We start from the raw sequence: 27666 nt of genomic DNA on the forward strand, positions 1-27666 counted from the left end.
GAAAAAAACACAGGTCAGCAAGTTTGGATCTCTGGCGCCACATCGTGACCACAACAAAATCACCAACTAGTTGATTCCCTGTTGGAACTGAGTAAATACAGAGCGAGGAAACTGTAAGGGACAGTGCGCAGAAAACACAGCATCAACACCCTGGTGGAGTTTTGGCCTACCAGTGCTGGTCTCAGTCTGGTAAACAGTTTCCAGTACCCTTAAAGGAGCACTCCAAAGAGATGCCTGCCAGCACCAGTGGCACAGCGTCCCAACGCATAGAACTAATTAGAAAATAAACAACAGGGAGAAGAAAAAATATAAATAGCCAAGCAAGCCAGCAGGAGGACACATTACAAAAAGAAACAGTGTCACCAGAACTCAACAATGACATGGAAGAACTTCTCGGCCTATCAAATAGAGAATTAATGATCATCATGGTTAAAAAGCAGAAAGAAAATGAAAAGGAAAAAATGATTTGAGACAAATCATCACTGAACTGAAGAATGAAACTGAGACCTTAAGAAAGGAAAGAAAAGAAACACAGGAGATTAAAAGATTACTAGAGGACTTAAAGAACTCAGAGAAAAGCAATAAAAACAGAATTGATAAAATAGAAGAACGGATCAGTACTCTCAAAGATACAGAAATAAAAAGAGCCAAAAGAGAAAAGGAGAAGTGCAAATGAAGCAGTATGAGGAGACTCTTACACAATTATAAGTCTCCATGAAGAAAGGAAATGTAAGTTATAGGCATTTGAGAAGGTGAGGAGAAAGACAAAGGAACTGAGAAATTATTCAAGTAGATAATTAAAGAAAACCTGCAAGCATGTAAAAGGAGATGAATATAGACATACAAGACAGGAGAAGAACTCCCAATTACCACAATGAAAAGAAAACTACAGCAAGACACCTAATAGTAAAGCTTGCAAGTGTCCAAGACAAGGAAAAAAATAATGAAACTGGCAAGGGGGAAGAAACAGATAACTTATAAGGGAAAACCAATAGGTTAACTTCAGACCTTCTCCGAAGAAACATTACGGGCAAGAAGAGAATGGAGTAACATATTCAGCAAACTTCAACACAGCAAATGCCAACCAAGAATACTTTACCCTGCAAAGCTCTCCTTCCTCTACAAAGAAAAAATATGGACTTTCTCAGACAAACAGAAACTCCAGAAATTCATTAGAACTAAACCCCCACTCCAAAAAATTCTACAAGAACTCCTAAAGCCAAAACCAACATAGGAATGAACAAGAAGAACAGAATAAAGCAAGGAATAAAACCACAAAAATACAAACAAAATGGCAAACACAGATGCCAACATATCAATATTAACTCTAAATGTAAATGGATTAAACTCATCAATAAAAAGACAGAGTAGCAAGCTGGATTAAAAAACAAAATCCAACCTTCTGCTGTCTCCAGGAAACACATTTAACCACAAAACATAAACACAGACTGAAAGTAAAAGGTGGGAAAACAATCCTACAAGCAAAAGGACCAAAAAAGAAGGCAGGAACAGCCATACTTATATCAAATGAAATAGTCTTCAAATTAAAAAAGGTAAAAAGAGACATAGATGGACACTACAATATGATCAAGGGTACAATACACCAGGAAGATATAACACTCATCAACATACACTCACCAAATGAAGGAGCACCAAAATATATTAGACAATTATTATCAGCTCTGAAAACAGACATTAAAGAAATTACATATATAGTGGGAGACTTCAACACTCCACTTTCACCAATGGAACGATCAAGACAAAAAATAAACAAAGACACTAGAGCCCTAAATAAAGACATAGAACTCATGGACTTAACAGACATCTAAAGGACACTGCACCCAAAAAAAGCTGAATACACATTTTTCTTAAGTGCGCATGGATCATTCTCCAGAATCGATCACATACTGGGCCACAAGACAAACAACAACAGATACATGAAGTCAAAATCATTTCAACTATCTTCTTCGATCATAAAGGCATCAAGCTAGAAATAAATCATGAAAAGAAAACAAGGAACCCTCCCACTTCATGGAGACTGAAATACACACTACTGGAAGACCACTGGATTAATGAGGAGAGCAAAGAAGACATTAAAAAATACTTTGAGGGCCTCCCCGGTGGCGCAGCGGTTGAGCGCTGGGTTGCGAAGCTGCCCGCGGCCTCTGCAGCACCGGTTCGATCCCCGGCTGCTCCCCGGCCACTGGAGGAGGGTCCCACATGGCGCGCAGACCTCTCCTGCCGCCCGCTGCTCCCCTCAGCAGTGTGCTTCGGTCCTTCTGCCTGCTCTGCTCCCCGCTCTGGCTCTGGTGAATTCTCCCACCCTCCCGTGCTTCTGACTGTACCCAGTGCATGTATAAACAAAACAAACAAACAAATAAATAAATAAAAGCATGCCTCTATTAAAAAAAAAAAAAAAATACTTTGAGTTGAGTGACAAGGACACCACGTTCCAGAATGTATGGGATGCAGCAAAAGCAGTAATAAGAGGAAAATATATAGCAGTACAGGCTCACATCAACAAAGAAGAAAGAACTGAAAGAAACAACCTAATCTAACATCTCAAAGAGCTAGAAAAAGAACAACAAAAAACCCTAAAGCCAGTAGAAGAAAGGAAATAATAAAAATCAAAACAGAAATAAACGAATTGGAAATTAAAAAAAAAAAATCCAAAAGATCGATGAAACCAAAAGTTGGTTCTTTGAAAAAATAAACAAAATAGACAAACCTCTAGCCAGGCTCACAAAGAAAAAACGGGAGAAAACAAATATAAATAGGATTACAAAAATGAAAGAGGAGAAATCACAACAGACTCAGTAGAAATCAAAAGAATAATCAGAGATTACTATGAACACTTATATGCAAACAAATTCAACAATCTAGAAGAGATGAACAAATTTCTAGAATGATATAATCATCCAAAGCTGGACAAAGAAGAAACAGAACTAAACAGACCAATTACAAGCAGCAAAATTGAGGCAGTAATCAAAGCACTCCCCAAAAACAAAAGGCCAGGCTCACACGGCTTCACAAATGAATTCTACTAAACGTTCAGCAGTGAATTAGTGCCTATCTTACACAAACTCTTTCAAACAATTGAAAAAGAAGGAACACTACCAAATACGCTCTACGAAACCAACATTACATTAATACCAAAACCAAACAAAGACACACAAAAAAAGAAAATAACAGGCCAATCTCCCTAATGAACACTGATGCAAAAATCCTCAACAAAGTCCTTGCCAACGGAATCCAACAATGCATCAAAGGGATAGTACACCACGATCAAGTGGGATTCATCCCAGGGGCACAAGGATGGTTCAACATACAAAAATCGGTAAGTGTAATCCAACACATCAACAAAAAGAAAAATAAAAACCATACAATCATATCAATAGATGCTGAGAAAGCATTCGACAAAGTCCAACATCAATTTACGATGAAGGCCTTGAAATTCTCCAGATTGAAGAAACATACCTTAACATGATAAAAGCCATATACAACAAACCCACTGCCAACATTATTCTCAATGGCGAAAAGCTGAAGGCCTTTCCTTTAAGATCAGGAACAAGACAAGGATGTCCTCTCTCACCACTGCTCTTCAATATAATACTGGAGGTCCTAGGCAGGGCAATAAGACAAGAGGAAGACATACAAGGAATCCAACTAGGGAAAGAAGAAGTAAAACTATCACTATTTGCAGATGATATGATAATATAGAGAACCCGAAAAACTCCACAGAAAAACTACTCAAAATAATCAACCAGTTCAGTAAAGTAGCAGGATACAAAATCAACACACAAAAATCAGTAGGCTTCCTATACACAATCAATCTGAAGAAGAAGAAATCAAGAAAACCATCCCTTTTATAATTGAAACCAAAAAAATCAAATACTTGGGAAGAAACCTAACAAAAGAGGTGAAAGACCTATAGAAAGAAAATTATAAAACACTGTTAAAAGAAATAGCAGAAGACACAAAGAAATGGAAAGACATCCCCTGCTCATGGATTGGAAGAATTAACATTATTAAAATGGCCATCCTCCCAAATGCAATATACAGATTCAATGCTATTCCAATAAAAATCCCAAAGACATTCTTCAAAGAAACAGAACAAATACTGATGAAATTCATATAGAACCACAAAAAACCACAAATAGCCAAAGCCCTACTGATGAAAACAAAGGAGAAAGGAGGTATCACACTTCCAAACTTCAAGCTATATTACAAAGCCATAATAATTAGGACAGTTTGGTATTGGAACAAAAATAGACACATAGACCAACAGAACTGAATAGAGAGCCCAGAAATAAAGCCACACTTACATGAACAACTAATCTTTGACAAAGGAGCAAAGAATATGCAATGGGAACATGGACAGTTTGTTCAATAAATGGTGCTGGGAAAACTGGACCTCCATATGCAAAAAAAAGAAACTAGACCACTACCTCTCACCATGCACAAATATCAACTCAAAATGGATAAAAGAACTGGACATAAGACCTGAAACCATAAAATATATAGAAGAAAATATAGGTAAAACACGACAAGACATACATCTCAGAAACATCTTTAAAGACTCATCACCCAAAGCAGTGATAGTGAAGGCAAAGATAAACTCCTGGGATTACATCAAACTGAAAAGCTTCTGGACAGCCAAAGAGACATTAACCAAAACAGAGAGACACAGCAATGATTGGGAACAAAATCTTTGCACTCCAGTCAACTGATAAGGGACTGATCACAAGGATATACAAAGAATTCACATGGCTCAACAAAAACAAAATAAACAATCCAGTCAAGAAATGGGCAGAACAACTCAAAAGACATTTCTCCAAAGAGGAAATGCAAATGACCAACAGGCATATGAAAAAATGTTCAACATCCCTTATTTTTTTTTTTTTTTTAAAAAGAGGCATGTATTTTTATTTATTTATTTTAAAGATTTATTTATTTATACAAGCACTGGGTACAGTCAGAAGTGCGGGAGGGTGAGAGGATTCACCAGAGCCAGAGTGGGGAGCAGAGCAGGCAGAAGGACCAAAGTACACTGCTGAGGGGAGCAGCGGGCGGCAGGAGAGGTCTGTGCGCCATGCGGGACCCTCCTCTGGTGGCCAGGGGAGCAGCCGGGGATTGAACCGGCGCTGCAGAGGCTGCGGGCAGCTTCGCAACCCAGCACTCAACCTCTGCGCCACCGGGGAGGCCCAACATCCCTTTATCAGGGAAATGCAAATCAAAATCACACTGAGATACCACCTTACACCAGTAAGAATGGCACATATCAAAAAAACAAGCAATAACAAATGTTGGAGAGGATGTGGTGTAAAAGGAACTTTCCTACATTGCTGGTGGGAGTGCAAACTGGTCTAACCACTGTGGAAAGCTGGCGGTTCCTCAGTCTACTAAAAATGGAGCTACCATATGACCCAGCAATTCCACTACTAGGGATCTACCCAAAGGACACAAAAACAGTGATTCAAAAGAACACCTGTACACCTATGTTTATAGCAGCACTATTTACAACAGGTAAAACCTGGAAACAACCCAAATGCCCAAAAATAGATGACTGGATCAAGAAGATGTGGTACATATACACAATGGAATATTATTCAGCAATCAAAAAAGATAAACTCATGCTATTTGCAGCAACGTGGATGGAGCTAGAAGGAATTATGCTCAGTGAAATAAGCCTGAAGGAGAAAGAAAAATATCGGATGGTTTCACTTATAACAGGAATATAGGGGAACCAAATAAGACATCAGTGTTAAAAAAAAAAAAAAAGAATAATAACAGTACAAAACACAACAGAGCAAAAACAGACTATTATAAACCAGAGACATACTGCACGGGAGGAGAAGGGAGAAGAGGGAGAGGGATGGGGGGAGGAGCACAGGGGACTGTGGTGATGGTGCACGGGTGCCTTGGGTAAGGAAATTCTATGGGGACTCAATCTGAGGGGATGGGGGGAAGCAAATATTGTCTAAAAAAATGTAAAAAAAGGATAAATGTTAAAAAAAAAAATGACTTGACCTAGATTAGATATGGCAAAAAAAAAAAGCATTTAAAATTGTTGCTTTAAAAATAAAGCTACAAAGCAGCATATAAGTACAAAATTTGCTTTCTATATTTTTAATGCAGAAATCTTAAACATTAAAGTAGAACACAAAATGACTGCTCATGTCTAAGGAAAAAGTTCTGACATCAACTCAGTGGACTGGAGAATGTTTTTATTGGGGGAAAAAAGGTAGTAACTGAAGCAGATGCAGTAAGGGACCTGCATGGAATGAAAATAAATGTCTTAAATTGGGAGAATTCTGCAAGTAACAAAAACAAAGTTTTAGATAAAGCACATTTTGCTATTTTGTTTTGGTAGTTCCTCCCAAATTAACAAGTATTATAACTTTCCTCTAAGTATAAAATTATTTCTACAGGGCCTCCCCTGGTGGCGTAGCGGTTGAGCGCTGGGCTGCTAGGCTGCCCGCAGCCTCTGCAGTGCCAGTTTGTTCCCCGGCTGCCGGCAAGGGTCCCACCACAAAAAAAAAAAAAAAAAAAAATTTCAACATAAAAGTTTACGAACTGATGCAGTTTTAAGAAATAAATATTGAATAGTTAACTCACAGAGACTAGCTCATGCATTTTCTTTTTTTTACTTCTTATATGGCAAGTATACTCCCCAGAATTATTTTAAAGCAATTCCATGTATATATAAACATAAACCTGTAACTATTTCAGTATAAATCTACAAAATAAAAACTTTTTAGAAAAAATAACCCCAATATAATTACTGTATCTGAAAAACTAATAAATAGATTTATTCCTTAGAAATACATTAAAAATACCTTGAAAAGCCAGTAGTTCTGTATTACTTATGCAGTCAGATTCTAAAGTAACTTTAATTAAATGTTTCAAAGGCCATTATTATAAAAGTATGAGCAATCTGTGGCATAATAAAAAGACACAATTTTTGTTGAATACATATCCTTCTATCTTGGAGAGAATTAATGCCGATAGTAAAAAAGGCTAATATTTCTTTGTGTCTCAAAACACTTTTGAATAGTGTAATCCATGTTCCTGAAACCGAATCTGTTCCATAATATTAGGAAGAAAAGATAAAGTGCTGCACATTTATATAAAAGAACATCAAAATAGCAACTGTCCACCTTTTTTCAACTTAAAGGTTACCAACAAACCAATGTAACAGAATTCAGCATGTGGAAGGCTTAATTTTAAAAATTACAAAAAAAAAACAACCAAAAACAAAAAACCAACAGCCTGCTTTATCCCCATTCTTAGTCTCATACATTAATTAAAAGGAAACATTTCTAATTAAAGCAGAAATTAAAAGTTAAAATTTATTCTCATGGTCTGAGAACTTTTAGGAATACTTTTAATTATACCCATCACCCAGGATAGAGCAACAGCAGCATTAATTTTAAAGTTATCTTTTATAAAGGATGATTGAGATAAGAGTATGAACAGTGAGGTTATAAACTGATTAATAAACTAGATATTTATTTCTTTAAAGTCACATTCAGCAACATTTAGGTTTTAAATAAAACCTTAAAATATATTTAACACAAAATATTTCTGCTCTACTGCCTAAGCTATAGTATTAGCCCAAACTGATTCTAAAACAGACTTAGTAAATACACACACACACACACACACAGAGGCTATATCTAACAACAATAAAACATAAAAATCTAGTAGACAAGAGATAAAACACAATACATAAAAAAACAACTGCAGTTTAATTCAATAGTAAGACAAAGTTTACAAAACCTCCTTTAAGAGGAATGTAATTGTATTTTCCACTTCACAATAAAATATTTTTAATATGACAAAGAGTAAATAACAACTCTATGTTCACTTTGTGCTTAAAATAGTTTAAGGGGAAAGTTTAAATATTTCTGTAGTGGAAAATACAATGTTGATCTCATTAATAAATATTTATCCCCACTTAAAAAAAATTTTGAATAAGTGAAAGGAAATTTACATTAAATAAATAGTTGACCTAAGGGCTTGAAATAACATCTTACTAGTACGGGAACATTTTTTAAGATTAACATCTAAGAATTTGACTCTCATCTACTATATACTTTTTGCAATAAACAAAATCAACTGCCACATATTCTGAACTTACCAAAGCTACAATTATTCAGCAATCTATTAATTTTGTTTCACAAAAGATGAAGACATGTTTTTTATTTTCCTCACTGGTTTGCAAACACTACTCTACAGCTAATTCACATGGAACCAGAGCACTCTTACTTACATCATCACTCTGCTGGGCTTCTTGCATTACAAATTCTCGGACCATGGACGGACTAAACTCTACTAGGTAAGAAAATATATCTGTAGCAGCTGATCTGACTTGCAAATCATCCATGCCCTGATAAAAGGGAAAGTTAGATTACTCAGATTATTTACAAAAGTTATTCTTGCAGTTCCCAAATTTATTCACATCTCCAACTTTTTAAGATTTGACATTGTACTAGAATTAAAACATACAACTTCATATTTTACATTTCCTTTCCTCTTATAAATAATTGCAAAAGACAGCTCAGTGACGATTTTCTGTACATTTTTATCATTAGAAAAATAAATATTCAGAGAATTTAAACAATCAGCATATGACTATAAAGCAATGCTTTACAAGAGCTGTAAAAAAAAAAAATGTTCTGGGATGTGTGTATCCATGACTTAAATGTATACAAAAAATGTGAATGTCTCCTATTCAAGCTTTCAAAAGTTTCTATAATCTATGATCCTGGATTTGTCAGACTTACTTTTTAGTAAATGATTCTTTTTGAAGACTCCCCTAAAATAGAGAATGCTTTTGAAAATACAGCATTTGTTTCACTTTTCAAAACACCTAGTTTTTTAAGGTAATTATCCTGAATGCTTTTTACCCTTTAATTCATGAAAGACCGTATTTGTAAGTTACAGATGTCCAGGTGATTCTGAATACATTCCCTTATTTAGCAGTTCTTGAAGTGTGGTCCAGGGAAATCCTGCCAAGGAGTTTGATGACCTTTCAGGATGTACACAGGTTAATACTATTTTCATAGTAGTATTACTGTATTATTTGCCTTTTTCACTCTCAGTCTATTACAAGTATGGTAGGAGTTGCAGTCACTTCAGGACATGTGCAATCATAACAAATTCAGTGCTGAAGCTGCTTTGAGCTTCTAGCTGTCTTCTATTAAGTCAGACACTGAAGGGACTGGCAAAAAAGAGGTTACTCTTCTCACTAAATTTTGTTTTGGAAAAGTTATTTTTTTCATAAAAGTCAAATTATGCAATCAGGATTATCATTAAAAAAAAATACTTTAAATATTTGTTTCATTTCTTTATACAATAAATACCAGTAAATAAAACAAAAAAACCAAAAATATGAGAACCACTGCCCTAACCCCATATTGCAACATGAGTCTTCTTGGTCCAGCATTCTCTCACTCCACTCACTGGTCAAAAAGGAGAGATATTTTATTAGCTTCTATGAAACAAACTTAATTTTGTTACAGAAGGATAAAAAAGCATGTGTGACTTTTATTCACTTGAGTTATTATCTGCAAGTGATCTCATATTAGTATTACAAGTTGAAGTTAACAAAAATTTGAAGACTGGAAACATTCCTGTAATAATTCACTATCAAGTGAATCATAAACTAAGATTCACATATGCATTACTACAATAATTTTCTATTCATAATATAAATCCGTTACAAATTCATAATTTCAAAAACATAAAAAGAAACTGTATAATTACCATTACAATTTCAAGAGCAGGAAGAATCCCCAATTTTGCCAAAGTTTTGAAAAATGCATCCCTGTTTTGAGGTTGTAATGTCTGAGAAAATGCACAAAATTCCTTGAAAAAATTAACCTGTAATGTTAGAAAATACAGTGAGATGTTGACATATATGGAAGTAAACTTGAGGCAGTGCAATGTGATCTATGACAGTATAGAATTCACCCTTCTCAAGGAACTTGATTTTTCAAGCTATCCTGGGTCCTTAAACCTATTAAAAGAACTTATTAAAAACTAGCATTCCATTAAAAGTAAACATTGTAGTATTTCTCAAACTTTGAAAAATTAACTGTCCAGTGACATTACAGTATATACATTACATGTTGAGTTTTAGAGGGCACCTACCTACCTCTTTCTCTGTTTTCAATATATGATTAAGGAGTAAAACTCCCATGTAAGGCAGATATTTTGAATTAGAGCACATATTTCATAGACTCCATGCTACAATAAACAGCGGGCTTCCCAGACATCCCTCAAAACCATTAATCAGTTTTCAGAATTGGCGAAGACATTAGAGATTCCCAAAAGAGAAAACTGAATGCGTGTTAATAATTAACTACACCAAAGATGACTTACCTGATTTAAGTCAACTATCTTTCATTACTGTTAAAACCCAAGTATCTGAATATAATGGCAATCTAGTGGTAAATAGCAATCACTATTTTCTTTTCCCAAAGCATGTTTTTATCTCAAAGAAGTCATTAAGAACACATTCAAGAGAAAAAAAAAATCCCCAAGAATCAAATTATTTATTAATTTATTCAAGAAGGGATCTGCCTATTTTTTGTTGAAAAAGAAAAGCATCTTTACAATATATTTACAAGCATAAAAATGTATGAGTTTGTAGTTTCGTCCTAACATAAAGCATACATCTGATTTGGGGATTTGTAAGGCACAAAATTTCCCTCACTGGGAGAAAAACATAGAGATTGCTTAAAAAATTACTAAAATATACAAAACAGTAAGTTGTAGAAACTTTGAGGATAATCATTTTGTAATTCAATTTAAATACATATCTTTTATCTCATACTAATTATTAAATAATTCAAAGTCAACAAATGCTGTATAAACAAAAAGTGTTTCTTAAAGGTTTGCGTTTCAAGAATATAAAACTTACTAATTCACGCCGTTTATCATCATCTGTAGCCTCATCTGTTAACTGTGCAAAAACTTCAGACAAAAACTTCTCATCTTCCTATGAGAAGAAATAATCACTATGAAATATTAACAAATATGTAAAGTCACACTAATTTATATGATTTACATGAATTATAATGAAAGTAGCTGAAAACGGGATAGTTCTTCATGAAACCTGAAATTCCAGAATATATTCATGTTGCATTTTTGAAAAGTTGAATACATCACTCAATATTAGTCATACAAACATTAGTGCCTCATTTAACCAGAAACTTCAACTAAGAACTCTTCAGAAAACAAAAACATACTTTAGAGATCATGCATGAAAATTTAAAATTTAACTGAATGCCTATTTACTCAGGATCTGTTTAAGTTTGAATTCTTTTTGTCAGTCCAAAGCTTATCAGGAAAAAAGAGGAATTACAAATATGGAACAGGAGGCCTCCCTGGTGGCGCAAGGGGTTAAGCACTGCACTATGAAGCAATTCGCAGCCTCTGCAGCACAAGTTCGATACCCAGCTGGCCAGGGAGCAACCCACATGGCACAGCAGACCTCTCCTGACTCGCCCGCTGCTCCCCTCATCAGTGTACTTCGGTCAATCCGCCTGTTCTGTTCCCCACTCTGTCTCTGGTGAATTCTCTCACCCCACACACCTCTGACCTGTACCCCAGCTCTTGTATGCATAAATAAATAAATCTTTAAAAAACAAACAAATATGGAACAGGGACAGCAGTAAAAGAAACTGAATTCTGGCAGTAATTAGATTCCAAAGCCTTTCAAAATATAAGAACTAATGAAATATAATAATTTAGGGCTCTCTAGACTCTTGTCCTTGTAGGTCCCAAGGATATAATTAAAATGATGAACCACCACAGTAACTTTTTTATTTACACTGATGACTGAAGTATTAAAAGATACATGCTAACTCTGAGCATTGTTTAAAAGGACAGAGTACGTATAGAATGATGTTTTAATATAAAATTGTGTATCTAAAGTCTCAAAAGGATAAACATTAGCATGTTGATTGTGATTATCTCTTGGTGATGGATTGAGTGATTTTCTTTTCTGTTTTCCTGTATTTTCCAATTTTCTACAAAAAACATGGACTACATTAAATTATAAAGGAAAAAAACTAGACATGAATAATGAAATTCATCACAGATTTCCACCAAACCCACAAAAAGAAAATTGGTGCTTTTCAGTTTCAGTTATCTTCAAAGCTCACTTTTATAACATATAGCTTGCATTAATTTTAATTTAGTAAAATTAAAATATGCAGTGAATTTTAAAAATGCAGTAAAAGATAATTTTAAAATAACTGCTTTTGTCTGGGATGACAGAAGAGTTCTAGAACCAGATAATAACTGCTGAATCACTGTGAACACTGTGAATATACTTGAATTATGCCATTAACAATGCTTAAAATGGTGAATTTTGTTATATTCTTCCATGACTTTTAAGATGCAAAAAAATAAATAAAAACATACATCACAGACCATTTAAAACATAGAGCGGTCACAATAAGAAATTGTTCTCCTTCAGAAAACCATGAGAAAAAGTCATTTTCTATGCTTGATAGCACAATTAAATCAAACAAAGCTTTCAAAAAGGAATGAATACCAATATGAACCATTAATAGGCAAAATATCTGAAAAGAGAATTATGAAGAACTTCAGTTTACTTACCTGCAACATGCTGACTATCTCAACTTTGTTGAAGAAAATAAAAGACGTAAGAGTAGAAAGAAAGTTCTCTTCAAAAACAGATGGTGTAGGCAAAATGATGTCCTGAATATACTGTACTCTATAAGTCTGATGTATTTTTTGCCTCAGTTCAGAGTCTGTTATTGGTATAACTTCCTTAAACTTTGCAGTTTTGGTTAAGAATTCTCTATGCCTTTTTGGCTGAGCCAAAGCAGGGTCATATTCAAGGCATCCCACAACATCCATGATACACTCATCAGAGAACATTACCTCAAATAGAGTTGCCTTATTTAAGAATAAGATTCCTCGAATAATTTCATACAAATGGTGTAAACCTTCAGTGTTTTCTAAGTTCTCACAAGCTTGGAAAAGCTGCAGTAGTTTCTTAATATAGCCTTCATTTTCCAAGGCCAGAGCCAGCTTTTCCCTACGGATAGGTGAGGAGAGAACTGAGGTAACTAAGTCAGCAATCTCTTCAAGTTTATTGAGTTCACATGTGGGCAGGTCAATAAGATGGCTGGTTTCAGGCATTTCTTCAAATCGTTCTTCTTCTGATTCATCAATGAGGTCTTGTGTGACTTCCACTGACGGATCCTTACCTTGAACCTAAAAATATGAAGTACACCTGGTTACCTTAAAATACAAAAGAACGCAAAACTGTGGAAATCAAATTACTGATGACTGAGTTTAAGAAAAATACCTCGCAAAAATCAACACTAGTTATACAGTCATTGTTAACTAAAAGTGAAGTTTAGAGGAGAAAGTATATCCAGTTTAGAGTCAATTATTTAAGTCTTGGTTCTTGACTGCAGGAACCATTTCAACCCCAAATTACCTAACTTATAACTTGAGGATACCTCAGATTACTACGAAGTAATTACGAATTTTGCAGGAGTTAAATTCTGTTGGTTCCCCAAATCATAATGTGTGATTCATAAATCAACACTGACCTGACAAGGACACTATTAATTAAATTAAAAATTAAAACCACTTCCTTGGAAATAAATTTAAGAGTGAAAAAATAAGATTTCCTAAATTTCCTGAAATTCACTCTAGTGTATATTTTGAAAAAGTTGGCATTCATTTATCAACATTTATGCGAAAGACCCCAAATCCTAATGTTTAGCAAAATCACAATCTACTGTTTTATGATTCAGATTAACAGCTCAAGAAAAGCATGGCTAATGTGTAACAAATTTTCTATGATTCCATTTACCACAAAAAAAAAAAAATATTTTAGAACTTTTCTAATTCCTAACACAAGAGTGGAATTATCCCTACTTTTCTTCACCTCAGACCACCCAAATATCCTGAGCAGGAAAAAAAGCCCCACAAATTTTTAAATCCACCAGTGATATATATAAAGGATCTAAATCTTAGAGAAAGAAATAGATGGTTATGTTGATGCACAGATGATAACTATTTTCCCTACAGGAATGAGAGTATCTTTTACTTCTGAGTTATCAACATAGTTGAATTTAGGGAAGTGGACACATAAATGTAAGGAAAAGTTTAAGCAACAAGATTTTAAGAACAGTTCAGATAAAATGCCATGGCAATTCAAAGGAATGTAAATTTTTTTCAGCTCTTGAGGTTAAGGCAGAGAATATAATGAAGAGCAAAAAAAGCAGTGGCATTTGTGACCTTCAGTAGACTTTCAAAGATAGTTAAGATTCAGATGGGGATAAAGATAGTCAAAGTGAAAGAGGCAAAGAGACAAAGACATAAAAATGTTACATACATATGGCAGACAGTAAAACTGGTAACAGAATGACTGATGCCACTCCAAGAAAATTAAAGCTAAAACACTTAAGAATAGGTAAGTGAATATGCAGAATTGTCCTTTAGAAAGTTCACCTGGCATCAGTTGTACGTAATAAACTTTAGAATATAGATAAATATAGATAAATTCTACATGTACAACTGATTTGGGCAGTGGTATTGGGACAGATAGTTACAAAAGAGAAGAGGAATCACAAATGACCCCAACCTTTTAAATCTGTCTTTAGGAAGATTACGGTTCCTTCTACAAAAACTGCAGACCTGGGAGAATAATAGTTTGTAAAACTGTAGTTTTAAGTTTAAAGGTGTTTGCACACCTAGCTGGCAACTGAATCTGTAGGCCTATTCTCCAAGAAAGATTAGTATTCACTAGGTTACAGCACGCTTATTTATTAGTCCCGACAAGCTTCTTGAATACTTTCCTTAACTTTCACTGCTGTGATTTGTCAATCCCATAAAAACCAAAGTGTCTACATGGATGTCAACAGTGCTGTTAAGCAAGTGTTTCTCGTTCTGCCCTTTTGTGGCACAAGAGTTCTTCATTTCCAAGTTACATGCATGTTATTTGCGTTGGCCAATGAAATGTGAGAAATGTCAGGTGTAACTTCTGAGTAGAAACTTTAAAAGTGCTCCTGGTAGCAGACTATGGGTGTTTTGGTGGTGTGTGCCATATGTAACAACACCTGAAGGGAAAGATCCTATACTTCTAAAATACAAACGATATAACCAAAGTTACCACAACAATAACAACAACAAATAACAAAGGCAAATGCTCTGATTTGCCACCATACTATTCCATTTTGGAAGTATTAAAATGAACCTTGTAAATATATTGTAACATGGGTCTCTGAGAGGCTCTGAAAATAAGCATCCTTTCTTACTAGCACTGTCTCTCATTGGTCAAACAGCATTTGGGAAAGTGACAGGCCACAGACATTTCAAGATTTTATTTATTGTATTACTTTCTACTGAAGTAATTGCTGGTTTACAAACAGTACTGCATATGATCTGAAAGTATAGACTCACACCTATTCAGATGTATGTTACCACAACACTATTTCAGAACTTTATTGCTGCAACATTAACTGACCAAAATTCATAGTCAATTAATTGTGCTGAATGAATTCACAATAAGCTCAAACAATAGGTTTCACTGAAATGGAAATTGTTCTTTTAAAAGTTAGCAATGAACTCCCAGAATTAAAAACTAAAAGTGGATGTATGGTTTTATGGATACCACGCAGTATCAATAGTAAGAATAATAAACTGAATATATATTCAACAACATGCATAGTTATTAGAAGTACAGTACTGAGTTGTGCAGTAAAAAATTAACTTTGCTATACCAGCAGTGTAACCAGATCTAATGTCCTTTCCAAAAGTGGGTAAGTTTGAGTGGGGAAAAAAAAAAAATGACAAATGGGAAGGACAAGTAGCAACTAAGGACAAAGGAATGAAAAAATAAATGGGTAATTCAATGAGAGAAATTTAGTATTAACATTCAAAAAAGGGTCAGAGCAAGAGATTCTATTATTTTAGTTCAATCACACCAGATGTCTGAAAGTGTAAACTCCTCTTTGCCGAGATCACCCTTGCTTTTGGAACCTGGCAAGGTCAGATGGGATGATACACCAGTGTGCAGGACACTGCCATACAATATGATAAACTGGACCAACTGCTAATGACTGAGCAGAATTCTAGTAATATGCTATTATCTGCTGACTCTTACTTTTCAGGTTACGTCACTACTACACTGCCATATAGTATAGCACTACGCATTGTTGATTCAACTCCCTTATATACATATGCCTTAATACTGGTATTGATGATCAAATGTCTTCGGAGATAAGAGTTTAAGCCTTTTCAGGATGTATTCCTGATAGAAAATGGCCTGGTGAAGAATTGGAATTTGTTAAACATCAGCTAACTTCTATGGTAAACAGTTCTGAACAAGTTTAGCACAAAGTGCAGCAGAACAAGGAGGAAAATGAATAATCAAATTAATGCAAAAATATAGTTTGTCTTTGTAGAACACATTACCTGTTTCTTTAAATCAATCCCTATAACAAACTGGCTCCTCTAAATGTTAGGCATATCCATACCGGTGCTATTGCTTTGTCATACAAATGCTACACTAACTGTAGAGTCTTAAGACAGATATGATCATTTTGCTCTAAGAGTCTTGGTCAAGGGTGGCCTTTGCAGTAAAGGCTTAACCTTAACCACAAAAGGTTTGGTCCTTGCCTAGCTCCTGTGTGGTAACCCCTAAGTGCTTTGAGTATCTTGTCTAATAAGAGTTACTTGTTTACCTGGCCACCTTGGGCCATGCAAGCTATTCTATGTGAATAACTCTGTAGTTTATCTTGGGGGTCTTGGGTTACATAGTAACAGCTCAACCTCTAGATGAGCTTAACACTCAAGTGCCATAAACAGGTAGTCAGTCTACTTCTATGACTAATCCTTATTGAAAATGCTGGATACAAAGGTTCAGGTAAATGTTGGTGGTTCATGTGCATGGTGCCACATATCTTTTGCTGGAAGAAGTTACTGATGGTTTGAGGGACAACTGGAAGCTCATTCCTGGAACTCTCCTAAACCCTGCCGTATGTGCCTTTTCCCATTGGTGATTTGAATCTGTATCACTTTGTTGTAATAAACTTTAGCTATGTGTGTAGTAGTTTTGAGGAGTTTCATGAGCCCTTCTAGTGAATTAATGAGTGGTCTCAGGTATATCATGAAATGCATGAATGAAAACAGTAGAAACACATTTCAGCAAAAATGCCTAGGACACAATGTACAAAGTCTTTAATTATAATTTCATATATGTGTGTGTATCCATCCATCCATCTATCCATCCATCCATTTATATCTACCAATAAAACGTACCTTAAACAGTAAGTGCTGAGGATGGGGGGAATGAGACAAGGTAAAAGCTAAAATATTGAAAATATTTTAGAGAATATTATTCTCCAAATAAACTTATTTTCTAGCAGATACATAAATCAAAACTCTAGTTCTAAATAAGATTTGTCTTGTTTTATTCATTCATTCATTTTATTTATTTATTCATTTATATATACAAAACATGCCAGTTACCATGTGGATATTAGGGAAAGTAGGGAGAATATAAAATACCGCTTTTCAGGAATTTATTATAAAAACGTAAGCCTTTACATACTGATATTAATATTCTAAACAAAATATTATGGCAAAATTATCTTTATTTTTAAAGTTTTATATCCTTCAGTATGCTTCCACTATTTTCACGAACACTTCCTTTACCCTCCCCAACCCATTTCATATATGAATGCATTATTCAAGTTTAATGAACCAAGAACAGAAAGAATATTTGTGGATTGCATATGTGTAAATCTGCAATACAGGTCATTTTTAGGTAATGTATCTCATTTTACAGAAAACTTTGTGAATATAAAATTCAATCTCAATTTCTGGAAAGCATATGAGAAAAAAAGGATAAAAATTAGTATCTTCTTGCCATCACCACCCATAAATAAAACCAGTTAAACCACAAAGGCAAAACAATAACGAAACAATTTAGATAATACTGTGTTTAATAGTTACTGTTCTTAAATGTTCATCAATTGGAATTCTTCCATTTAATAATGCATACTAAAATGATTCAGCAATTAATGATGCATAATGTGGAATAAATCATCTATCCCCAGATAAGAAGTTTAGTAATCTAGTGTCACATATCAAATTACTTTACATGGAGTAGGGAGGGTCACACTACACTTTCTTGGGACACTATTATACTATGTGAAACTGTTACTGGGAGGACCAGAGGGACAATGACTCTGGTCAGATGCATAAAATTAATTCAAGAACTTTCAGTGATAAGAATCATTAGACGGAAAAGCTAATATAGGTTAAAATGACATAAAAATAATGTAATAGACTACATACTAAGCAATCACTGAAACACTGTGATCTCCATCTGTAGAAAATGGAAGCTAAAATTAATATTATGATTAATTTAAAATACTGGTTACCAATTGTCATGGTCAACATCTGCTTATGAATACATAACTACTAAATTTAATGTAGTATCCTAAATGGGATCCTGGAACAGGAAAAGTTTTTAAATTGAGGAAATCTGACTGAAGTATGACCGTTAGCTAATAACAACATATGAATAATGTACTAATAATGAATGATTAATTATTTGACAAATATCTTATATTAAAATAAAAATGCTAATAGGTGAAACTGTGGGGGGAAGAGGTGTCAGCAAGGTTAGTATATGGAACTCCATAATTTTTACTCATTTTTTTGTAAATCTGTAACTTCTAAAATAAAAAAAACTTTACTAATGGAAATTTCTAGATACCTGAGAGTTAGCACTTATCCTCTGTGTCTTGTTACACTTTAACTTCCTTAACAGTTGAAGTCATGAGCACTTCTGATCATTAGTATCTGGCACACAATATTCAAAAAAAACTAGCAAATTGGTAGTCAAATATAAAAGAAAAATATAAAAGTCTTAGAACATAATTACTTAAAAGTTCTTGGTCTTATAAAAACCTTGACATTTCAATTAGGAAATGTATGTTATCAAACTCTAGAATGGTGAAACAAAATCATAACTGAAAAAAATTTACATAAAAGAATTTGCTGTAGAATATAAAAGGTATTTCCAGATTAGGTTAAAGTCTACACAAAGACATTTTCTCTTTACATTCTAATACACATCTATCAGGTAAAAAGAAAAAAAAAAATCAAGACTGCATGCAAATTTGAAAAATTATTGAAAGATCCTTACCTGACAAATTTTTTCCCAAATCTCATCACATCCAGCTTTTTCCTGAAAACTTAGAGCTAGGTCATAGTTTTCAGCCTCTGACCAAACAATTAATGTATCCTGTTTAAAAATAAAGATTTTTATATCATTATACTAGGAAAAAAACTACAAAGTATAAATAAAAGGAAACAACACAACAATGATAAACACCCTCTTTTTAGTGCAATTAATGCATGCCCAATTGACATCATGTATCTTGTTACCCTTTGACTAGTAATGCACTAGCAATGAAATAGTAGTTTTAGCTCTAAAAGCCACTGAGCAATTTTTTTAAAAAAATAAAATAAAAATAGGTTAGTAGGCTCTGACTCATGTTAAGAAGCTAATGTTTAATGGAAAACTTAGTCATTCTTGGCCAAATTGTAGCTGTCCCACTCACTAACCACCTACTAACTACCAGCTCATCTTTTCTTTCAAACTGACTGCCAAGTGATGTCAAGAAGGTTAATAACTGAAGTATTTTAGATTTAGCCCTTTCTATTGGTTTTTTAAAAAACAAAACAAAACAGGAAAGCCTTCAGGATATTAAAGAATGTAAAACAACAGTGAAATGAATATACCTGCTCTATTTGAAAGTATAACCAATAGCATGTAGATCAGAAGCTTACACTAAATACATACACAGACAAACACTAGTCACTATGTAGCACGCAAGTGAAATGGACTTTTTTACAATACATAATGAAACTTTAATATGAATAAAATTTTTATTAAAAAATGTGTATCTGAGTTTACACCCTAATTACAAAAAATACAACGTACACTTTATATTTAATGTTCGAGGACCTGTCTGGTTATGCTGCTTTTTTAATAGCACAACTTACATATTTCAAATGGACAAAATATTAGTATTGTTTACAAAATCTTAAGATTAACTGCCTTTGAATGGGAGCATCCTTCCAGTACTTGGCAATCTTCAAGATGTATCTAGAAAACTTAACTACTGTGGAAAGTGAAGACTGCGTAAATTGAGTGGGGGGGGAGGGGAGCAGAGGTCCTGCTTTTACATTTTGATTAACTGTTATAACACTGTCCTGCTAGCAGCTGAGGGAGTTTCTTATTTTCTGTGAATATCAGTAGGTGTGGAAGCTCTTGCAGGATAACTTTGATGCTCAATGAATTCTACCATATGGCTCTTGGGTCCATCACTCCATAGAACTATTAAATCTATATTAATTTTTGTTACAAATCTTACAAAGGGGTATAGTTCTGGGTATTTGGGTCCACATTCTATTTTAAGGTTGTATATTTGTTTTTCATAAATTGCTCTTGGAGCCCAATTATCATCCCTTTTTATCTTGTAAGTATCATGTCTTCATCATCTTCTAGACCCCAGCTGGCTGTGCCATCTCCTACTCCTTTCTGGCTTTCTTCAAGTTCTTCCAAGTCATAAACTGAGAAGAAGTTTTACTCCCAAGCCCACTGTGGCTGCCATCTTGTGTTGCTGCCACTTGAAGGCCCCTGACTAACCTTCCTAGGAGGGATATGTGTCACCAGTTATTCCAAATTTTTGTAAGACTGCTCTTTCATTTACAAACAATAGAGGTTTTGAAATCTTTAAAAAAAACGCAACAAAACTTATTTTACGATCAAAACTTTACCAAGAATCTCCTTGTTAAAAAAAAAAGATAAAAATAGCTACTCTAGTTAAAAGCCCAGGTAGAGCACCAAGGGACCCACTCAGGCTCTGTATATGTGTACTTTCCTTAGTCCAAGCTGTCTTCTTAGAGATCGCCTCATGAGCAGTGATCTCAAAACTCTTTATAAAAACGGTATGCCTCAAATAACATATATTTCATATAGGAATATTAACTTAGTAATACTTTAGTACTGTAATGTAAAACATACATTAAAATAGAAATAAAAAATTTATATAAATAGTATTTTAAATGGTATTGGCTCCACAGTGTTTTCAGACCCAATACACACTTACAGCATGGTATACAAATGATAGCAGATACAAATCCAGTATTTGTCATCCTTTGAATAATCCCAAATTTTTTGAGAGGGGCAACTGGTAAGATCTATTTTATCATTGTTTCTGCTTTGTCAAGTGCTAACAAACAGCTTATACTACAGGGCTATAATGTTCACTTGCACTAACCTTACTATTTCAACCCTTTTCAAAGCATTTGTTCATTTTGTTAGGGTAATAGTTTATATTGGAAAATATCTGTAAACAGTTTTCTGTATATCTGAGCTAAAATCATTGACAGGTGAGGAACACTTTTTTATGGAAATTACTCTTCTCTCAGAATACCATGCATGTATTATCTCTTGACTACTTGTTAAATAGCAGGAAAACTCATTTTTTTTCTTTTGTTAAAATACATAATCAGACTTCTCAAAACCCAATGTTTCATGTTGTACCACTAGTACTACAGAATGAATTCCAAAACCTTTTACCTTTTATCTAGGCATCCAAGACCTTTCCAATCTACCTTCTGAGTGAAATTCCAGGTAAGCAATGAAGTCTGAATTAAGGCAACTACATCCTCCTCTTCTTTTTCTTTTGGTTTTTTTTTCCTTTCTAGTCTTAAGGTAACCTTTTCTCTACACCATAATGCCAGGAACTAAATAGAATTTATATTCAGAACACCTTTTCAATGGAAAGAGGGAAAAACTTGGAGGATGATTAAAAATACATATTTCCAATCATACCCATCTCGTTGGGACAGATTTGGAGTAAAGCCCAAGAATTGTTTTTTTTTTTTTTTTTTTTAAGATTTGTTTATTTATTTATACAAGCACTGGGTACAGTCAGAAGCGCGGGAGGGTAAGAGAATTCACCAGATCCAGAGGAGAGAGCAGAGCAGGCAGATGGAGGAAGTACACTGCTGAGGGGAGCAGCGGGTGGCAGGAGAGGTCTGCGCGCCATGTGGGACCCATGAGGGACCCTCGCCCGGTGGCCAGGGATAGAACCGGCGCTGCAGAGGCTGCGAGCGGCTTCGCAACCCAGCACTCAACCTCTGTGCCACCGGGGAGGCCCCAAGAATTGTTATTTTTAACAAGGGGCTCGTATAATCCTTTTGATAAGACAAATCTGAGAACCTGACCTAAGTTTGTCTCTAGTGGCTAACTACGAACAGGGAAGTACCCTAAGAGTAAGAACCTTCTAGTTCTGTGTGTCAACTCCAAATGATAACAAATTTCATCTTTCCTTCTCCTCTACTCTCTCCCCTTACTGTCTCAGAAAAATTCCAGACTTTTTTATTTCAAGTCAAGAGTAAAAGACCCTGAGTGAAAGCATTCAAAGAACATTTAAAAGAGAAAGAGTCAAATGGCAGTTTCCTATATCTCCAAAAAGCCTATATAGTCAAGCTCTATTTTTTAAGGTAAGGTTAGTTTTCAACTACTGCGCTTTCTGTTGTTTTTTTCTCATTCGCACATGACACACGTCTCTTTGGGATGTTATTAATGAATCCATTCAAACCAAGAGAAGTTACTTAAGAGTTTTCCTCTACTAAACTGTTTAATCACTATGATGTCCCACGGAAATCAGATTTAAAATGAACAGGTAGGGAGAATAACAAAAAAAAAATTATAATTAGTTGCTTGGCTTGAGTCTCTGAAAACATTTTTAAAAAGTACGTATTTCCAAAGTCCAGGATCGAAGTTAGACAGCTGGAAATGTTTGAAAATTTAGCTTTTACTGAATGAAGTTTTCACAATATAGTTTACTATAGAAAAAGTGACAGCTTTCAACCTCATATAGTAAAAACCCATTCTTGAGCTCAATACTGTTTGAATTAGAGCTGCTTAATCCAAGTTCTAAATGACACCTTAAAATTATATCTAAAAGGTGGTACATAACTTTTTTTAAAAAGATTTATTTATTTATGGATACAAGAGCTGGGGCAAAGGCCAGAGGATTTGGGGGCGGGGGGGGGGGGTTGGTGAGAGGACTCACCAGAGACAGAGTGGGGAACAGAACAGGCAGACTAACTGAAACACACTGCCGAGGGGAGCAGTGGGCAAGACAGGAGAGGTCTGCTTCGCCATGTGGGTTGCTCCCTGGCTGCCGGGGATCAAATTCATGCTACAGAGGCTTCAGATTGCTTCACAGTGTGGTGCTTAACTCCTTGTGCCACAAGGGAGGCCCAGAACATAACACTTTTATGGGGAAAGGTCTCTAGTTTTTATATCAAATTCACATTTACAATGGTCTAACAAACCAATGGATTATGCATCAGTTTTCCTCTACCATATAGATTTACTTCATTAATAAGAACAAAATCCAGTCATGAAATAGCTGTGATCATTCTGTTTTGCCAGACAGCTCCCTTCTGTCCCTAAAAACTTACACAAAATGCAACACATGTTCTTCAAAAGGAATACTTTTAAATACTTTTTTTAAAAAGGGAAAATACAATACCTGACTTATAGAATTTATATTCAAAGTCAATTTACACGTCTGAAAAAGAGGCTAACCAAACATGGTAGCATTAAAACTCTCAGGCCTCCCCTGGTGGCACAGTGGTTGAGCACTGAGCTGCGAAGCTACCCGCAGCCTCTGCAGTGCTAGTTCAATCCCCAGCCACCGGCGAGAGTCCCACAAGGTGCACAGACCTCTCCTGCCGCGACCACTGCTCCCCTCAGCAGTGTATTTAGTCAGTCTGCCTGTTCCATTCCCCGCTCTGGCTCTGGTGAATTCTCTCACCCTCCCGCGCTTCTGACTGTACCCAGTGCTTGTATAAATAAATAAATAAATCTTTAAAAAAAATAATAAAACTCTCTAGTAGTCCCTATTAGTTGACCTGCTCTTTCTGAAATGAACTTTAAAAAAATAGTATGGTATAACATATAGTTCAAGACAGATATGACTGCACTGCTTACAAACAGCAGTAATGTACCACCTTCTCCAAATCCTTAACCTCCTTAATCTTCTTTCCTCACTGGAAAAGAAGAAATGTTGCTTATACATTATTATAAGATTCTGAATATAACTCATTGAGATTATGTGCAAAGTATAGTGCTAAGGCATTTTTTCATACATTAATTCACAACTATCAACTGAGTTAGGCAGTTATCTCCATTTAAAAGGTAGTTCAGAGGAAATCTGCTCAAACTCACAGAGCTAGAAATAATGTAATTAAACTCAGCATCCAACTCTAAACCTTTGTTTCCACTACTTTCACATAACAAATATCAGCGAATTCTAAAAGAACACAGTTCTTAACAATTTGATCTCTAAGCTTCTCCCCTGTGGTATTATATTTATCTGGCCATCAGACTAGACTTCTAAATAAAAAAGATCCCATTCCATTTGATTCCCAAGGATTTCTCCTGGGAACCATTACAAGTTACCATTCAGAATACATCTCTACCCAGTCTTCCAAACTAATCACCCATCCAGTCATGTACTTGAGCTATAGTTCAAAGGGTAAAGAGATGGGCCTCCCTGGTGGCGCAAGGGGTTAAGATGCAACCTATGAAGCTCTCCACAGCCACTGCAGCACAAGTTTGATCCCCAGCCAGGGAGTAACACACATGGTGCAGCAGACCTCTCCTGACTCCCCTCAGCAGTGTATTTCAGTCAATCTGCCTGTTCTGCTTCCAGCTTTGTCTCTGGTGAATCCTCTCACCCCCCATACCGCTGGTCTGTATCCCAGCTCTTGTATGCATAAATAAGTAAATCTTAAAAAAACAAAAAGGTAGAGAGAACTCTGTTATTTACAAATTCAAGTCATTATTTGAATGAAGTATTCGAAACTGCAGAAATATCTTACTCTCTTGAATACTCATTTGTCTACTCCTTACAATGACTCTCACTCAGGCTACATCCTAAATTTTATTGATTTTGTCAACAGATACAAAAATGATAATTAGCATCTCTTCCTTCATTGCAGTGTATAAATCTAGCCCAAATCTAGAATATTCTTAATCTTTCTCTTGTAGAATACCGGACATTCGCTTGATAATAAGCTCTCCTTTCCTTACCAAAACTGCTATCCCTTGTTTTGCAGGCAACATTTTCCTCATTCTGTTTCAAGCTGCTTATTCCTCATAACTGGATCTTCCTGATTGTCTACATGTAATCCACCAGAATGCCCTATGCCAAATGTAATACTCACACATACACACATGCACACGCACACAATCCTATCATCCACTTTTTCCCATTTCCATACTATTGCACTGACCCAATTCAACATTATGCTTACCTGGACTACACTTCAATCTCCCAATTAGTATCCCATTTATTATCTCTTTTCTATTCCGCACAATATTATATTTTGGATCATGTCATTACTTTGCTACAATCTCTTCAAAAGCTTTTATCTGCAGTTTAAAGATCCAAACTAAAGATAGTGACCAAACAATAAGTAGAACTCAACCAAGTATTATTGGATGAATGAACAGATGTGGACAATTTAATAAAGTTCTGCTTTTTTTCTAAGTTCATACCTACTTGCTTAAAGGAGGGTTCTACTTACCACTAAAAATAGTATTTAATGATTGTCAATTAGAATCTCTTGCACCAAATTCTAATTACCTCTAGTCCCAGATATTAAATCCTTTTCACTTATGTTACTATCACTTCAAAGTTTAAGCAAAAAAAAAGGGGGGGGGCACTAACAATATATAGTATGCTACCATTTATATTAATAAAAGTATATATGATTGCATGCATTTTTGTTCAAATATGCATAAAACTTCTAGGCAGACTACAAGAGACTGATAACATTGATGGCTTCTAGCAAGGGCAACTGTTATGGAGTTAGGTAGGAAGAAGACTTTACAAATACATTCTGAATTTTTAACAACGTGAATGCATTACATATTCAAGCAAGTCTCAAACCAGAAGATTAATGTAAACCTGCTTTCTTCTCAACTTCCTAATATCTGAAAAGAACCATCATTCTTTGACCCCAACATACAAAAACACAAGTGGACTTTGGGTCTTCCCTTTTCATAATCATTCACCAAATCTACCAGTACTTTCTTGAAAATATACTGGAGCTCTGTTCCTTCTTTTCAATTCCATTTACTATGTTGGAACAGACTCTCATTTGCTTGTATCTAAATTACTGCAAAAAGTCTTGCTACCTATGTTGTTTCCTTCCCCACCCACAACTAAATATTCACAACATTGCCACTCTGTTCCAGAACTATCATCATGTTCAACCCCTACTCAAGAACCCACAATGGCTCCCCTTTGTTTACCAAGCTTTGAGAGAAAGAAGCCTCTGCCACAAATGGACGTAATACTTTTCACAGGTGTACTATTTCCTTTCCCATCAGTGACAAACACAACAGAGAGTGAGGTTCTTCTTAATGAGTCCAGTTCAAACTAATCTCTCCCTCCTCTAATTTTCTACTTTTCTTCTAATTTTTACTTCCCACATCCCTGGAATTACCTATTACAACCTCTGTGTTGGCACATACATACCTACTGTATAATTCCAGTCAAGAAACTTAACCCGTTTCGTGCCTAAGCTGTCTGATCTGTGAAATGTATGCCTGGGTTTTCAATTAGGATTGGCTAAAAAAATTTTTATTATTTTATTATTACATAACTTTCACTTGTTTCTTTTTATCCTAATAAAATTGATGAGAATTTTCTTACTTGTCTCTGCTAAACCCAACCAACATATAATTGTATTTTATAGGAAAGGTATACATCCTGATGATTCCGCTTTTGATTTAATCAAGATCGGGGGATTGATTTTAAATAACTTAAAGTTTTGACACACATATCAGGCACCTTATTTCATGTTTCATTATAATCATTCTCTGCCTTTCCACCAAACAAATTTGCCTTTATGGCAAATATATGTTCTCCCTCTCTCTCCCTTCAGTATTCAATATAACTTCAGTATTGCCCACAGCAAGCAAGGAAGATATGTGAATAAATGACTTATTGATATTGCATCATTTGACATTCAACTTAATTCATTTTGACTCATTTTGAGTCCGTAATTCAGTACTTTTTATCAAATGGAAATGTTAAACTATGTCTCATTTACTTGTTTTTTAAAATTAAAACCCCATTATTGATCAGTACCTCACACATTGTGGAAATGAATAATTTTGTAAATTTGAATAGCTTGAATGACAGGTAACAGATATACTTGCAATGAACACAGAAAAATATCAATGTGTTTGGAAATCCAGTTTGTATAATTTGGTTAAAAAAATGCAAATTTAATATGATTTTGGTGAAAATATAAAATAGCATATGTTACAAAGAAACTTATGTTTACCATAACCCCTAAATGGCTAATTTCTATTAGAAAAGTAAACTCGGGGCCTCCCCGGTGGCGCAGTGGGTTGAGTGCCACGCTGTGAAGCTGTCTGTAGCCTCTGCAGTGCAGGTTCAATTCCCGGCCAGCCAGGGAGAAACCCATATGGCGCGGCAGATCTCTCCTGCCTCGCCCACTGCTCCCCTCAGCAATGTCTTCGGT

At 35.0% G+C, this 27666-nt stretch overlaps 1 protein-coding gene and 1 pseudogene across 2 annotated transcripts in view; both read right to left on the bottom strand.

Moving 5' to 3' along the window:
* PPP4R3B (protein phosphatase 4 regulatory subunit 3B) overlaps positions 1–27666 on the bottom strand; it is a 56365-nt gene that overhangs the window by 24658 nt on the left and 4041 nt on the right. For both annotated transcript variants that reach the window (XM_037527423.1, XM_037527424.2), the window contains exons 3-7: positions 19220–19318; positions 12637–13260; positions 10931–11008; positions 9772–9888; positions 8276–8392 (exon numbers count right to left, since the gene is read on the bottom strand). In XM_037527423.1, the coding sequence (XP_037383320.1) occupies positions 8276–8392; positions 9772–9888; positions 10931–11008; positions 12637–13260; positions 19220–19318 (1035 nt within the window). The remainder of the gene's footprint in view (positions 1–8275; positions 8393–9771; positions 9889–10930; positions 11009–12636; positions 13261–19219; positions 19319–27666) is intronic.
* On the bottom strand, positions 19327–21965 carry LOC119258963 (ubiquitin-conjugating enzyme E2 variant 1-like; annotated as a pseudogene).

Source organism: Talpa occidentalis, unplaced genomic scaffold (assembly GCF_014898055.3).
Source record: "Talpa occidentalis isolate TD23 unplaced genomic scaffold, MPIMG_talOcc4v2.1 talOcc4.5, whole genome shotgun sequence".
In the NCBI taxonomy this organism is placed as follows: domain Eukaryota; kingdom Metazoa; phylum Chordata; class Mammalia; order Eulipotyphla; family Talpidae; genus Talpa; species Talpa occidentalis.